Genomic DNA, 15,627 nt, shown 5'->3' with positions numbered 1-15,627 from the left:
ACACAAACATGAACTTAATTGTCAACAATTTTATTAGATCTTTCACAGAAAGAATTCAACGATCATAAAAATGCTCACTAAAAATCTTGAGAGGTGGATTGCATTGGATGTGTTATAAATATTACTCCATAATAAACACACACGCACACGCACGCACGCACACGCACACGCGCACACGCACACGCACACGCACACACACACAAAACAAAGCTAGTGATGAGGAAAAACAATGCACTTATTAAGAGAAATGAGAAGACCAGTGAGTGATGCTGCTATAATACGGTGATGCTTAACAATGTTACAATAAGAATGGCACATATAGGCACACACACACACACAAGCGCGCGCACACACGCGCACACTACACGAGTACAGTTTTTGATCAGTAGTTGTAAAAAGTCAATTTTGTGAACATAATTGTGGTAAATGACTAAAAACACATGACCATAAATGATTCAGAAACATTCAATTTGCATTCTGAGTGGGAATTTGTTGCATATAAATTATGACTTAAAACAACGGCCTCCCAAAGACTTTTACTGTAATTCTATTGCTTTAGTGAGCACCGACCATTAGCAAGATCATTTGTATAGAACGTTTTTTTTCCTATAGACAGTGGCTTTCCCAGGAGGTGTGAGTGAACATAAATGCATCTCAATATATGCAATGCAACAAATAATTAAAAAGAAAATAAAATTCACATAGCAGTGAATGAGTCCTGCCATAAGAAGTTGCATTGATAGTAATAATGACAGGAACATATCGTGTACACAAGTGCACAAGATTACTCCATGTCACCAATTGCATTGTCCTGCGTGTATGTACCTATCAGAATTTCACAGTAGTGTGGTCACGTGACCAAACGTGTTTATCGGACTGCATCAGTGAACCGAGGGGACATGTCAGAGGTGACCTCGGTGTTTTAGTTTGAGGTGTGACACGTCATCTGGGACGCTCTCATGAGACACTAATAATGCTCTCTGTTTTCACGGACATGTCAGAGATTCTTCTAATAGTATCTTTATTCCTATGGTTATATTGAGAGGTGTATCTTGTGTTTTGTCCTATCGTGTAGTTAAAGACCCTGTAAAGTGAATTAAAAGATTTCAATGTTTGCACATTTGAAGATAATCACCGAAAACGCCCTCACTATTTAAAAATGTGAGTGCCTTTGTTTGCATCAATGGTTATTTGGTGCAATTGCAATGTGCAGTTGTCTATCTGGTTATACCGACACCCTGAAAATGCATCTTTCCTTCGGTTAGCCCGCTGTCGTAGTCGCTGTAGCGTGCCTCCTTGTAAGCCGTGAGTGTGCGCACTTTATGGAGCGAAGGGGTTCAGCGAGGCGAGGGTGGGGTGGGGAGGTCAGATTTGACAGCCAGCTTTGTGCTGGCGTGACCGCATTAGAGTGCCTCGTTGATGCGACTACCCAGTAGGATGTGTTCCAGCCGCCACAGGCTTTAATGTATATTCTCAAACATAAATTTATGTGCATGCATGTGTGATAGGGGTTCTGGTTTGACATCTAACAGTTGAATGGGACCTGTTTTCAATGCATTCATCGGACATGCCCACAGTGTTTGAGAGCTGTGACAAATGCTTGATTTTACGCGACTATAAAGCCTTATTTTATATACTTGCCGTTTTTAGAAATTCATTCAAATTTGGCAGGGTTATTAACAACACTGTTCTCTGTGATGTGTCGAATTTAGGAGACATTTATTGTCACTTTACAGGGACTTTAAAATAAGGTACTGTTGTTAAAATATTAAGACTACGATACAAATATTAATGATCTGTATATGGGCTAAACTAGTCATTCAATTGATATGTAAGGTATGTCGGCGGAGTAGTTAACTGCTAGCTGTGCTTTTTGTGTTGGTGAGTCAGTAAACGTGTCTTTGTACAACATGCTGTCAGTCTCCATTATTTGTTCGTATTGTGCTAATTTTGAGGTATCCTGAAGTTATGAGGTTTTCTTCTACTTAACAGCTTCCTATTTTTACAGATGCCTAACAGTGAGCTTATTGGATGGTTGTTGAATAACGGCACAGTGTTAAATCACATTCGACATCAATTTGGTTTCAGTCTCATCCTCACTCGTGAATGAAATATTTCAGTGTACTCAGCTGCTCTCCAGAATCTGTGAGCCTTCTTCTTCCTTGTCCTGGTTGCATTCATCAGGTTGTCGCTTGCTCCAATAATCACACTCATTCAAAGTTTCAGAACAGGCAAAGTCGGTCCCTTGTTTTTGCAGGAGGACGGGAAAGACGTGGTCGACCATCTCGCACAGGCGCCCGTAACTGGAAAGATATTGACAACGCAGACATATAAAGCGGAAGGAAGTGTGTGGCAATGAGATGATCGTTGAGCCATTATAGCTTACGAGGAGATGTTGGTTTTGGCATGTTCCTGTATTACTTCCCCCTTTGGATTGACAGTGAAGATCCTGTTGAGAGGAACGCCCACCTCCTTGTAGGAATACACATCCTGGGATCATGCGCATACGCAAACACATACACATGGGAGAGTTTAAAATCCGCATTCGATTGTGTCAGCGTGTGTGCGAGTGCGTGCATGATCTCACTGTAGCTCTGTTGCCGAAAGCAGCGTAGAAGGGTTCAGTATTGGGGTAGAAAAGGTGCTTAATGTCAGTGAGGCATTCGATCTTGAACTTCTCAGGTTTTTTCTCAATCACTTCCCTGAAAAAAACAAAAAAAACCAACAAAAAAAACATTACCTTTTTTACCGGTGCAGTATTTGTAGCCTCCTTACAGTTTTTATGTCACTGTCCTAACCTCCAAATGTTTATGATACGGTATATAGAGGTGCATATCAATAAATTAAATTACAGTGGAAAAAAAATATTTTCTTTCAGTAGTTCAAGTCGATTCCCCTCTGACTCTCCTCCTCAACGGACATGTCCATCATCTTACGACACATGACCAGAGTTGATCCAGGTGACGAAAGCAACTTGCTTTTGTGGTTGTGAAGAAAACAAAAGGGAAGTTGCAGTCAGTGCATTCTAAAATTTGAAAGCCGAACATTGATTTGCTGTCTGGAGATTAATTAATGCCAGGCTGCTATTTATATGCCAAATAGACCACTCAATGTCTTACACTGTAAATATGACTCGGTACCTCACCAACCTTGAACCCCGCCCCGCATCACTGCTGCTAGCTGTCCTTTCAATGGTAGCGACCCCATCACGACTTAATTTTTCATCCAGCTCTTGTACTGGATGTCATTACATTTTGCAGGGGTACCTAATAGTGTGACCAATTCGTGTGTATGCAAAAGGAGTGGCACCGACCTGTGCAACGCAGAAAACAGGCTGCTGGGGCTGAGCATCACCGGGCCCATCGGCAGCATAGTTCCCCTCTCGTTGACCCAGTGCAGGTAACCTCGGGTCATGTCGGCCATACCGATGGCCCTCGCCGAGCAGTACATGAATTTATATCCATTTCTGAAACATAGTTGTGTTATGAATATGACATACATATGAATAATGGCTACAAGGTCACACTCACTGGCTGACTTTGTGATAGAGTCTCGCGATGCCCTGGTGGGTCCAGTCTTTTCCCAGCGTGGGGAGGATGTGGCCCAGTGTGTCTGACCTGTCATCGCGAGACATCTTTCAACTCTGTGCAAAGGCTGACATCTAGTGGGCGAAGAACTGCAACTGAAGTCGTTGGTCTGACCTGGTGATGGTCCCGTCGATGTCGGAGATCACCAGCTTGTCATCCCAGTTCCAAAGGTAAATGGTGCCATGGCAACGACACGTGCCCTGATACTGTGTGGTCACGCTGAAAACCACTTCGTTTGGACCCTCTTTCAGCTGCAAGTTCACCTAACGAGCAGCGACATATAACTTTTTTTTTCTTCCTGACATTGACATAACATTCCTTGAGATAATTGATATTGCAAAAATACTGATCCAGTTTATCTGTTGTCATTAGCGTCACAGGTGGGGCTGAGATCTATCACAGATGCCTAGCAAGAGGTCAGGGGATCAGTACGCCCTGGACCGGTCGCCAGCCAATCACAGGACACATATACCGGTAGATATACCGGCATTCACACTCACGCCGACATAGTCTTCAATTAACTGTGCTGCCTATTATCAAATTTTCTTGAACTTTCACTGTCAGCCCATTTCCTTCAAAAAGCAAGAACTATTAGCTATTTACCGGTATTTTGAATCCTATTAATCAATCCCTGCATTCTATAACCACGAGGTCATCATGCTTCACTAATCGCCTCATGTTGAAAATACATCTAAGAAGTCTTACCAGCTGATCTGAAGTGAGCCGAAGAGTCTTCTTGTAACAAACGTTACCAGAAGCAAGGTGGGCGTCAGTCTGGCAGGTTCCAGACACCAAAGTGGGTCTGCGGTCATCGTCACTGGAAGACGACTCATCTTTCATTCTGTCAGAAACAACAAAGGAAAGCGTTTGAGGACCCCAAGTTGAAAGCTGTGAAACAGGATAAAAGAGAAACACATGGATTTAACCTAACAGCTGCTGCCGTGATGGTGGAACTCTCGTCTCGGTCTTCTGCAGCCTCTGTCGCTGACTCCTGAAAGACAAATACGTCATAGGGTGGCTACGTGTTGTTGATCACGGACACTTACCGATTTGGAGTCACTATTTCTGCTCCTCCAGGAGAACCACCAACGCCCTCCCTTCTTGGGCATCTTGTCCTTCATGATGTTCTCCACGGAGGCCTGGACAAAACCATGCACATACCACGCAAAAACTCAAAACTGATGAGCAGAGACCATGATGGACTCACAAGATAGCCCACAAAAACCAGCAAAGCAAACCACAATGTCCTGTCACTAGCAAATGCATGCAAAGCAAGCATGCGACATCAGCAGAAACAAAACAGACATGCACTGATCAACATTCGAGACAAACAAAACAAAACATCATACGGGCTCAGCAGGTCTGGGGCCAAACAGACCAGGAAGGCAGTACGAGAAGAGGCCGAAAGCAGAAAAAAAATAACTCAAACACCAAAACTTGGGATGGATGGTGAAAGACATGACATAAGTAAATAAAAGGGAGAACAGGTCGAAAGGGGCGGACAGAGACATTATATTAATAAAGTGTTAGGATGCTGACATAAAGCGACATTTCACTCTGGTGTTTTGTACGGTTCCCAATGTGGCTCGTGTAAATATTGACAAAACCAACTTCAACACAAGTTATCCGGTTTAACATGAAGTTCGCCTTCGGAAAATTGCCTACAGTAGCGCAGAGTGCAGAGAAGTGCATGGAAAGGTTTGGAAAGTTCTCCAACAGCACCCAACAATCATTAGTGGGACAGAAATGACCCAATCTTTTCACGACCCCTGACTTTATAACCATGTCGTTTCTGTCTTTAAAAGTCTTAATGCAGCAACTTGATTCGGCATGACGAAGCCACATTAGTGTAGGCATGAAAAACAGATCACTGCGGTGGTCTTACCTGTGGCAATGGCTTCTGGTAGACCTGCATGGCCAACATGACCGGAGCCGCCGTACTCCAGTTGTAGTACCTGTACAAAACATGACGCAGTCAATTACTCACTGGTCACATCAGGTACACCTGCAGTGCACAGCAATCGTAATCAGATCCAGTCAAAGAGCTAGTGTATATTTAAAAAGTGAGATCAGGCAGCTCTTATATTGGGTGTTGTGGTTGTCAAAGTGTCTGACATATGGTACACGTACATTCAAGAACACGTGTGTCGTATGCTGTACATACTTGTTACCAATCTTCACCACCAGGTTGGGATCATCGATAAGGGAAGGGTTTTCCGAAAACTGTTGGTAGGAAACTGCCCTCTCCTGGAATTGCTCTATGAAGGCCAAAACACACACACACACGCACACACACACACACACACACACGCACACACGCACACACACACACACACACACACAAACACAAATTGACAAAATTGTCTCATATTTATATTCGCTAAAATGCGTTTGCATACTAAATGAGTGATTGTAGTTCTGAATGATATTCAGGATTCTGCTGATGGTGCGGAAGTGATTGTGAATTAGTCTTACCAACTGAGGCAAAACAGAGTACACTACTTGATTGCAACCATTCAAGTCTCAACTAGTTTGATGTTTAAAGAAGTACAACATGATGTCAGTAATGGGAAGATGAACTGCATTCTTCCCCCGCATGTTCAGATTTCACCGCTTGCAAATTCATCCTTAATTATTTGCTAAAATCTCACCTATTTCCTGTTTTTGTGCTCAGACCAAAACCTTCTCGAATAAAAACGTATTGCTTTCATGCCACTTTGTTGTCAAGGACCTATGCAGGAGTGAAGGGAGGATTTACATGCCTCACACACGCGCTGTCTAATATGAACATGATGCATTATTGCCAATCTTGTGCCATTTCCAGTTCCAATAAACCCTATTGAAGTGAAGGGAGGAGCTTCATTTGCCTTGTAGCATCTTGGTACCAAGGAACCATGCTGACGTGAGGGAAAGAGCTTCATTAAGACAGCTACAGCCCTATCCGACAGAAAAGTAGTGCTTTGGTGTCATCTTGGTGCCTAGGAACTATGTAGAAATGCGGAGAGGAGCTTCTTTTAGACAGGACATTGCCCTGCCTTTTAGAGAAGTAGTGCTTTGGTGTTATGTTGATGTAACAAACGGAGGAGGTTAATTTTGAAGGGCTTAATAGAGAAATTGTGTTTTGGATGCCATCTTATGGTCTCTTGGTGCCAAGGAGCTATGTTGCAGTAAAGACAGGAACTTCATTTAGCATTAAATCGCCATGATATAAACCTTTTGGGGTTGGGGGTGTGGTTATCAGAACTCCTTCAGGTACCATTATTCTCATCAGTGCAGGGAAACAGGAGTTCACAATCCTTCATTCATTCATTCATCTTCCGAGCCGCTTGATCCTCACTAGCGTCGCGGGGGGTGCTGGAGCCTATCCCAGCTGTCTTCGGGCAGTAGGCGGGGGACACCCTGAATCGGTTGCCAGCCAATCGCAGGGCACACAGAGACGAACAACCATTCGCACTCACACTCACAACTAGGGACAATTTAGAGTGTTCAATCAGCCTGCCACGCATGCTTTTGGAATGTGGGAGGAAACCGGCGCACCCGGAGAAAACCCACGCAGGCCCGGGGAGAACATGCAAACTCCACACAGGGAGGCCAGAGCTGGAATCGAACCCGGTACCTCTGCACTGTGAAGCCGACGTGCTAACCACTGGACTACCGGGCCGCCCGGAGTTCACAATCCATACCAATAAAATAATCAACTCATTGATTTTTTTTCCTTATCGTCAATCAATACAGTCAAATGTTCATCCCGAATGTAGGCGACAGCGGATCACACTAAGAGCGTGCCGCAAATGTTTCCGCATCATCCAAGTCTTGGTCATACCTCGTGTGATCTCTTTGTTGTCAGACAGTCCGCCGCAGAGCGAGATGGCTACGTGAGGAAGGTCTCCCAAGTGGTCCAGCAGACTGTCCACACCACTGTCCATCCCGCAGCTGCCTACTGACTGCGGGGACTGATTTGCACTGCGGACGCCAGTCATCATCGCCTCTGAGTCCACCTTCATCGAGCTGCCGCCTCCATCGCTATGGAAGTAGTAGAGGGTCACTTAGGTCAGTTAGTATCCTACGCCTGTACAATCTAATGAGAGCAAATACAAGAGTGGTGTATACCATAATGTTTTTCCTTTTATTACATTCTGGCAAGTGTACTTAATCCACCGTCCAGTGTGTGTGTATATTGTGCTGTTTGTACCTTTTAGGGAAATACAAAGCAGCTACTTCCGGCTCCAGCTCAGTAAGATCATCCAAGTATACCCCATCAGCACCAAGGTGCTGGCTTCTTTTCTCTAATGTGACACAGTCAGTCAAATAATAATAATGAGACATTTTAAATTCTTATTTTGGATTATTTTCACCAAGCATGCCAATACCTTTCCTCTTGGAAGGTGAATCCGTTCTTCTGATTGGGCTTCCTCTGTTCCCACCTTCCTCCAGATGAGGGAGGAAGCTCGGAGCCACCGAACATGCCGTTAAACTCTCCAGCTCTGCACATGACGCACCCACACTGTCCACCGTGCTTTCTGTGAGAAAGAATATGGACAAAGGGTGAGGAGCGGCGCCAACTGAGTTATGAGTAGACGAACGTGAGGATACTTTTCCCCCATCTTACCATGCTCTTCAGCTATCCTTTCCTCATTCCCACAGTCAGGGTGCTTGGCTCTACTGTCACCATGCATCTCGCCTTGCTGGGAGGTATAGTGAGGTCGGGAGTGGGGTCCGCCATCACTGATGCTTCTGAAGTGAGTGCTGGAGGACACAGGAATGGAGACTGATGTGGCACATTCCTGCTTCTGATGGGAAGTCAGGAAGGATGGCTAGAAGATGAGAACATCGGTTCAGAGAAATTTTCATGGGTACACATTGTGCACAAGAGAACAGACCTAGACATATACACGCATGTCCTGAAATCTTGAAGACACTCTTCAAGATAAAGAGTGGACGCTATATAATAGTGGTTGGGTGTTGGGTACCAATAGTACTCATAGTAAGGCTAAATTCCTCAACAGTGTGCCCTTTGGCCATAAAACTTTCATACAATTCAATTCATTCTTTAGTCCCTTCCCAACATTCATATTAGATATGTACCTCATTTTTACAGGTATCTGAAGACCAGGCGTGCGTGTCTGTGTTTTGCGTCAATACCTGAGCGGCTTGTGGCAGCTCCCCCCAGGTCCACAGCATCTCTGGGTTGTCTTTAGCTCGACTGGCAAGCTCAGAGTCGCTCTTGGGCGTGGGAGACCGAGAGTCATCTAGGTTGCTAAAAAAAAAAAATTAAAAAAAATTTTAAATCATACTTTAAAAAGACAGTGTGGAAATGTATTTAACAGTCATGACTGTATTACAGAAATATTTTGATAATTTCATATGCAGAGTCAGTCAGTGCATAGTGTCGTCTGAGGAAGTGAAAGTGATACCTAAATTGGGAGGAAAACTGAGGGGTCTGCTGCGGACAAGAGATGGACAGACCGCAGGACGGAGGGATGGACAGAGTCTCCTTTATCACATGACTATGAGAAGATGAACAAAGAAAAGAAGAGCAAAGAAGAGCAGAAGAGAAAATCAGCAGACAGAATCATGATATTAGCTTCTCACTGGAGAGAAACAAGACACTGCGTCGTCGTCACCACCACGCAAACACTGATCGGCAGGTGGAATGTAACGCAAATGGACCTATTAATGATTCAGTGTTTGACCTCAGCTACCTCTGCAATCTTGTTTTGGCGATCTTTCAAACTCGATACGGCTCTTGCTCAGAAACCTAACCAAGATTCCGAGAAAGATTTGCCTGTTACTTGATTTTAAAATGGGTGAGAAGTGGTTAAGAGGCAGCTAGCAGTTGGCTGCTATTTGGTGTATAAGTCTCGCATTTTTTGGGTTTTCATTCAAAACTATTATCACCTGCTGTCCTGACATGGCGCACAACTTAGAAAAAAAATGGTTTCACAACTGTGACTATTGAACTGCTGTTTGACTTTAGCGATGTCAAATATTTTGGGTGTATGCTATTCAGGAATCATTTAATGATTTTATTCATGTCCTCAACTGTGTAACTCAAAAGTATTTTGATGATTCTCAATTCCAACAAATAGAAATTCTTGCTTAAAAAACATAAAACAAAAGGCCCTGTAAGACTAGCAAAACATCAACTTAAAGTTGCCTCCGGCAAAGAATGTACAAGAATGATACTTTTAGTTTTAATTCTAGCTATCTTGGGCCAGATATGCTTCAAAATCAATACAGCTTTGGATTTTACACGGAACCCGTCCGGTGGATAATTTCATAATTGCTGCCACTATGGAAGTGAACATGTTGCTTGGTGGTGACTTCCTTGATGATATTGACTGAATAAATTCAACAGAGGACAACTGAGAACAGCATGAATGGCTAAAAGATGGATCTACAGTATATGTACATGTACGCGTGCTGTGTGGCCACATGGTAGAGTACCTCTGTGGACGCGTCCAGTCCGTACTGGGGTGCGTGTTGGCTGCCGAGCCTTGATCACTGTGTAGAGTTCTGGTCACAAAAACACAAACACACCACAGTCTAAAACAGAACACAATTTGCATCAACTATCAATTACTATCATTATTCATGGAGAAAATTCAAATATGCCAAAAATGCCCCTGCCCTTCACTTTTTGACTCAAACTTTATCTTCCACCAAGGACATTCAACTGAAACTGTCTCAGGATTGTCCTCAGGCCATCAGTCTGGTAAGACTTCCTAAAAAAGCCTGGAAAGGCAGCAGCAGGGACACCGCTGTGGTCCATTATGTCAAGGAAACAGAGAGCGCCATGGGAACGGGACAAATTCCTGGAGCGCCTCCAACAACGGAAGCCGCTTTGAATTATCACACACACATACGAACATTAAATCTCCTCTTTGAATGTGTGTGGGGATAGATACAGGAGAACTAATACAGGATGGAATAATCCATCACAGACACACACACACACACACCTTCCACCATCTCCTCGCTCCTCATCAGAGCTCAGGTCAATGGTGAACATGTTATCATCATCTGAAAACTCCTCTCCGCTTTCGTCCCGCCTCGCTCCTCCACCATCTGGCCGAGCCTTCCTCCTTCTCTTCCTCCTCTTTTTATTCATGCCTCCTTCGCCCTGCTGCGGCCCGATGCTCTGGACAGGATGCGAGCTGCACATCGCGTTGTCTGTTTGGTGACAGAATGGAGCGGTTTCAACAAAAACAGAAGGGGCTATTCTCCCAAAAGTGAGCTTGTTATTTACCGCGGTGACGTGTGCTGCTCCTGCTCAACTGGGAGTTCATCAGCTCCTCGCCTGTCGACATGATGGGAGACGTTGCCAGGTAGGCTGGAACAACTTCCTGTTCGGGGAAGAAGGGATCACCTTGAAAAGCCTCCACGATCCCTTAATTTATCCCTTAAAATCAATTTTGGAACCTATATCAGTGATAATTTTACAGTCTGAGAGTCCCAGAGACTCGCTGATCAGAAAAATATGAATCCCGTTATGCATTTAGAGTCCCAAATTTCGAATTTTGAAATGGTCTACTTATTCAAATGCATTTAATAATAACACAAACAACAACAATATACATTGATAGTAGGTTTATTTCTTACCAAAAAAATGCTGCAAAAATTAAAATAATTCAGGCAAAAAAGATTATTATCGCAAAAAACGATCCAACTTTAGCAGCTTCCTCTCCTATCTCCGCAATAAACTTTCGCAACACTTGTTTTAACGTTACACGACTTGGCAATCGTCTGATTTCCACGCGGTGAAGGCCGATCTCGCCAATCTCATCTCGCGAGAATGGAAATCTCGTCACGCGCGATTATTTAACGCGAGATCCAAACAGCAATGGCGGCGATTGTCAAACTGCGATCGTCGACTGAGAAATTTCCTTGCATCCCAAAAACGCACATTATTTGGAACTGCGCGTCTGGCGGGAAAATTATGCATCTAGGACGCGGGACGCAGAGGTAACAAGATGACTGCTACATACTGTATGATCAGAGACAAAAATAATTGGTCTTTACAAAGCAAAAAATGATTATCTTTGTTTACTTGATGCCCGATTGATTTCTGGGTGTAACGGAGATTCAAATGTTTGAGTCAGTAAGTAATGAAAATATTTTTGTATTTCCAAAATCAAATCTATCCATTTTCAGACACACATTGGCTATTTTCCACACTTTGCAACCAAATATCTAAAACTCAGATAAGCAAATCTGACTCTGAGTCAGAGCTTTTTGTTTTACATTATTTACGTTATTATTATTCTGCACAACAGTATTCGTGAAGTAGTTGTGTTTTTTGCAGTTGGGGGATTGACACTCACCAGTGTGTTCTCAGCTTCTTTAACAAAAAAGGCTTCTCCATTTTCTCCCAACTTCATGTGCAAACTTACAGGCTCTCCGTTGATCTCGATGTCCACCTGCACGGAAAAAATATATATTGTACGGTCATCCTAATTCTATTGTGACTGTTGATGGACTTTATTTAACTGTACTGAATGCTGAATATGCAGCAAAGTACTCGAGAACTGTAACTCTCTGAGAAAATCACACACTGTCCAGTCCAGTCAACCGCCGTGCTTACAATGCTAAATCTCCAGACAGTGACAGAGAGTGTGGTCATCGTATTCAGTTGTTTTGAACTACACTGCATCTTAGTGGCAAATAGCTTGACTGCATGAAGTGTTACCCAACATTTTAGAAACTACTGTATGAAGCACCTACGATTTGTTACACGATTGTATTGTTTTCAGAGCTTTACGTTTGTCACCAAGTCTAAACAAGCAAGATGGTGGCATGGGCGATATTTGACTGAACAGACTGCTATGTTTATACACATGCACATTGACTTTGGCACACCGCACTCCTGATCTCTGATGTCATTGTCAACACTGAACATGTGCGCAGACCGCGCGCGCGCGCACACACACTCACTCATCAAATGTCCCCATAACAGCCAATCATAGTGCGTGCATATTACGTAATAGATGATCACGGGACAACGAGTGGAGTCTTTCTGCACACATTGTTTGCTTGCGCTATCAGCTGAGAACCCACAGGAGGAGCGTTCTTATTTAGAACACTCTCCCTATGAATTAATTACCAGGATGTACAATAGATGATCATTTCAATGTAAAACAACAAGCACGAAGCATTAGATGCAAGAATGTCAATAAACTAAATTAAATGATATCCGTTTGATGCGCGTCAACGTAGAGAAAAATGAAAGATATCTGCTCTCTGAAAAAACGATGACATAAATCACCTCAGAATCATAAAAAGACAGTCGTGTGGCGGCCCTGAGGGAGACATGTAAACATGTTCCACATGGGTGAGGCTCTGCAGTCTGCATCGATGCTCACCATTCAAACAACCCCATTCCAAAATGTGAAAAAAGCCCTCACCCTCCACATACAATTACATACAGTACATGTATAATAACTATTCCGCTAAATGCCTGGATTGGTGATGTTACTTACATTTATCGTCAGGCTCTGCTGCGGCTTCTGCGACTTTCCCGTCCGAATATGGGGCGTTTAAATGTGTTACCTGTATGTCCTCAGGTCAGGCATTGCCACAAAGATTCGTCTGCAGCATGTTTTTTTCTCTGTTCCAAGGCTGTGTCGCTATTTAAAACTGCAGCGCAAATGTTCCTCCCACTCCCACAGCACTGCAAATAAAACGCCCTCTGATTGGCTGTACTCCAGTGACGTCTAGGGGAGTTCTCTTTTGATGAGTTTTATCTCAATACTTCTCTTGTATGTGTTCTTTGTAGTTTTTTATATTTATATTCTTTTAATTAATAGGAGCGTATATGTGACTATTGCTGCTGTGAATATTTAAATTTTGTAAATTATGAGACAGAAATTCCGCAAGCAGGAATTCATTTCACACGTTTAAAATTGCTTTTGTAGAAATGGAAGTTCATTGTATCATACCGTGTTCTCATTTTGGACCTCTAGTAGACAAATGAGATGACGAAACTATCTCATCGTCTTGTCCTGGTTGTGGTCTACAAAGTTGATTTCCTGTTTTTATACAGTCATGTGACGTCCTCAATCTGTACCTCACAGCCTTCTGTAAGCCTGCCATTGTCATTCTTATTTCTCTCTATTCCAAAAAAAAATCTTTCACTACGAGCTTCCATTCACGTTGTAATTACTACTCTTTGATTGCTGCACCTTCTCACAAAGAACTACAAAAGACATTTTGGAGGCCATTGAACCAGGATAGCAATGACATAGGGACCTTGAAGTCATCAATGAGGGCTATTGTGACACGATTGACTGACAAAATCAAAATGTTCACACAAGCTCCCACTCTGTTTATGGTACACGTGGTACCACTCTGCAATGTAGGTACTCTTTTGAAGAGATTAGAAAAGGCTTTTACATATTTATCGCCTGGCAGTTGCTTACCCATTTAATTGTGAGCACACTCATCTTTAAAGTAATTTGTGATTGTTAGTAAATGATTCCCTAGCTACTGATTGTGTCATTATAATGCGGGCTGTGAAGGATCAGGCCGTTATTTTAATGAAACTGCAGATCTAAACCACAAAAAAAGTTACATTACAGCCAGAAAAAAAACAAACCATGAGTATCTTGCGACTGAGATGTTTTTGGCTCATATGTTGACAAATGTTAGAATATTGAATGTGTTACTTGCACGTGTTTGTGTGCAGCTACCTGGTAGAGCGAGAACATTAAGTAGACAAAAAAAATATACACACCCATGTTTGTGACTTAAAAACAAAACAAAAAAAAATCTCACCATCTCACCATTCATTTTGCATGTCTTGTACAACGCGATCGAATTAAAAAAAATAAAGTTGTAAAAAATAAACTTTTTTTTCACAAGCATGTGGCTTTGTTCAGAATTAACTAGTAATCACTTTCAAACTTGTTTTAATGGGAAGCCAGGAGACACCTGTCACCATTGTGTCTTATCAACAAATACATTTCTGGAAGGCTCTTCCAGGTTATTTTTTTGCTTTCTCACAGAAGGCTCAGAATTTGGAACTGTTAATATTGCCCGCCACCATGTCTAAGGCCTCAGATGCAGCTAGAGAATAATAGCCCCAAAGTATGATGTTGCCACCTGTTAGGGTTTGGATGTGACCCAATAGCACGACAACAGGCAGGTTTGGTTGAAGCCAACACTTGGCGTAGTTTATTGAAGAGTCTTAGTCTAGAAAAGTCACTCAGGAAGAAGCACGAAGAAGCCACAGGGAAAACGTCCACAGGAAACAAAACCCTTACTCAGGGAGAAAACTGGGACTTACTTAAACACTCAGGGGGAAGCACAAGGAGTCCACAGGAGTCCACAGGACTCCACACATGGACCAAGAAAACTGCAGGGGATTCCAACTGAGCCCACTAGTGAGGTGACAGCACAAACTTGCCCTGAGGAATGATCTGTGAGTCAATTTATACCAGTCCAAACGAGCAAATTGGCAACAGGTGGGTGATGAGCTGAGGAGTCTCAGGTGTGAGGTGCAGAGCACCCTGGCTGAGGAGCCTGCCTGGCTGACCCCTCCCTAACACCACCTTGCTTCACTGGTGGGATGGTGTTCTTTTGATCATATGCAGTCTGTTCTATTCACACAAAACATCACAATTGAGAATTATGGCCCAACCTTGCTTATGTCAGGCTGTAACAAATTTTCCACGTTAGTGAGATTTTATTGTGTTCTCTTGTTGTGATGGTCCAATCTTTTTTTTCATGTCACAAAATCTTGGCATCTGAGCGGCTGTACGCTGCCTTTTTTGTGCATTGTAGGCCTATGTTTTTACTTACACAACAAGACATTATCGTGTTTCCTCTGCCTCTATTTAGTCTGTGTGAGAGATGTACTGCACATGCATGACTAAGTGTGTGCAACAGGAAGTCGGATAGTGAAACAATAAATCTCTGTGGCGATGAAAAGGCAGGCTGTAGGTTACTACAGGCCAAATAACATCAACGTTTCAGCAAGGAAAAAAAGAATTTCATATTGATGCTACTGTGAAAGACAAAATTGTGTTGAGTCTTGGATTTG

At 43.0% G+C, this 15,627-nt stretch overlaps 1 protein-coding gene across 2 annotated transcripts; it reads right to left on the bottom strand.

The window, feature by feature from the left end:
* Positions 1 to 18: 18 nt before the first annotated feature.
* Positions 19 to 12,036, bottom strand: lpin1a (lipin 1a). 2 transcript variants are annotated; one of them, XM_052062963.1, is made up of 22 exons: positions 11,912 to 12,036; positions 10,837 to 10,933; positions 10,550 to 10,760; positions 10,035 to 10,103; positions 9,002 to 9,094; positions 8,730 to 8,844; positions 8,197 to 8,401; positions 7,958 to 8,107; positions 7,780 to 7,873; positions 7,411 to 7,610; positions 5,752 to 5,845; positions 5,473 to 5,542; positions 4,937 to 5,023; positions 4,634 to 4,726; positions 4,514 to 4,578; positions 4,293 to 4,428; positions 3,702 to 3,850; positions 3,531 to 3,617; positions 3,314 to 3,466; positions 2,588 to 2,702; positions 2,387 to 2,490; positions 19 to 2,303 (listed from the first exon to the last, which is right to left on the bottom strand). In XM_052062963.1, the coding sequence occupies exons 1-22, from the start codon at positions 11,966 to 11,968 to the stop codon at positions 2,126 to 2,128; spliced, it is 2,622 nt and encodes an 873-aa protein (XP_051918923.1). In that variant the 5' UTR covers positions 11,969 to 12,036; the 3' UTR covers positions 19 to 2,125. The 2 variants fall into 2 exon arrangements, with proteins under 2 accessions (XP_051918923.1, XP_051918924.1); XM_052062964.1 differs by lacking the exon at positions 4,937 to 5,023.
* Positions 12,037 to 15,627: the final 3,591 nt, after the last annotated feature.

Source organism: Hippocampus zosterae, chromosome 4, assembly GCF_025434085.1.
Source record: "Hippocampus zosterae strain Florida chromosome 4, ASM2543408v3, whole genome shotgun sequence".
In the NCBI taxonomy this organism is placed as follows: Eukaryota; Metazoa; Chordata; class Actinopteri; order Syngnathiformes; family Syngnathidae; genus Hippocampus; species Hippocampus zosterae.
Note: the sequence above shows the minus strand (reverse complement) of the source record. Positions and strands in the feature narration are given on the sequence as shown.

What these genes read in the sequence shown, in the direction of transcription:
- lpin1a (XM_052062963.1), bottom strand. Translation starts at nt 11,968, where the DNA reads ATGAAGTTGGGAGAAAATGGAGAAGCCTTTTTTGTTAAAGAAGCTGAG. An exon ending in GTGGTGAAGATTGGTAACAA is followed by an intron (nt 5,543 to 5,751) that starts GTATGTACAGCA and finishes TGTTTTGTACAG; the next exon opens with GTACTACAACTGGAGTACGG. An exon ending in GCCAAAACCAACATCTCCTC is followed by an intron (nt 2,304 to 2,386) that starts GTAAGCTATAAT and finishes ATATCTTTCCAG; the next exon opens with TTACGGGCGCCTGTGCGAGA.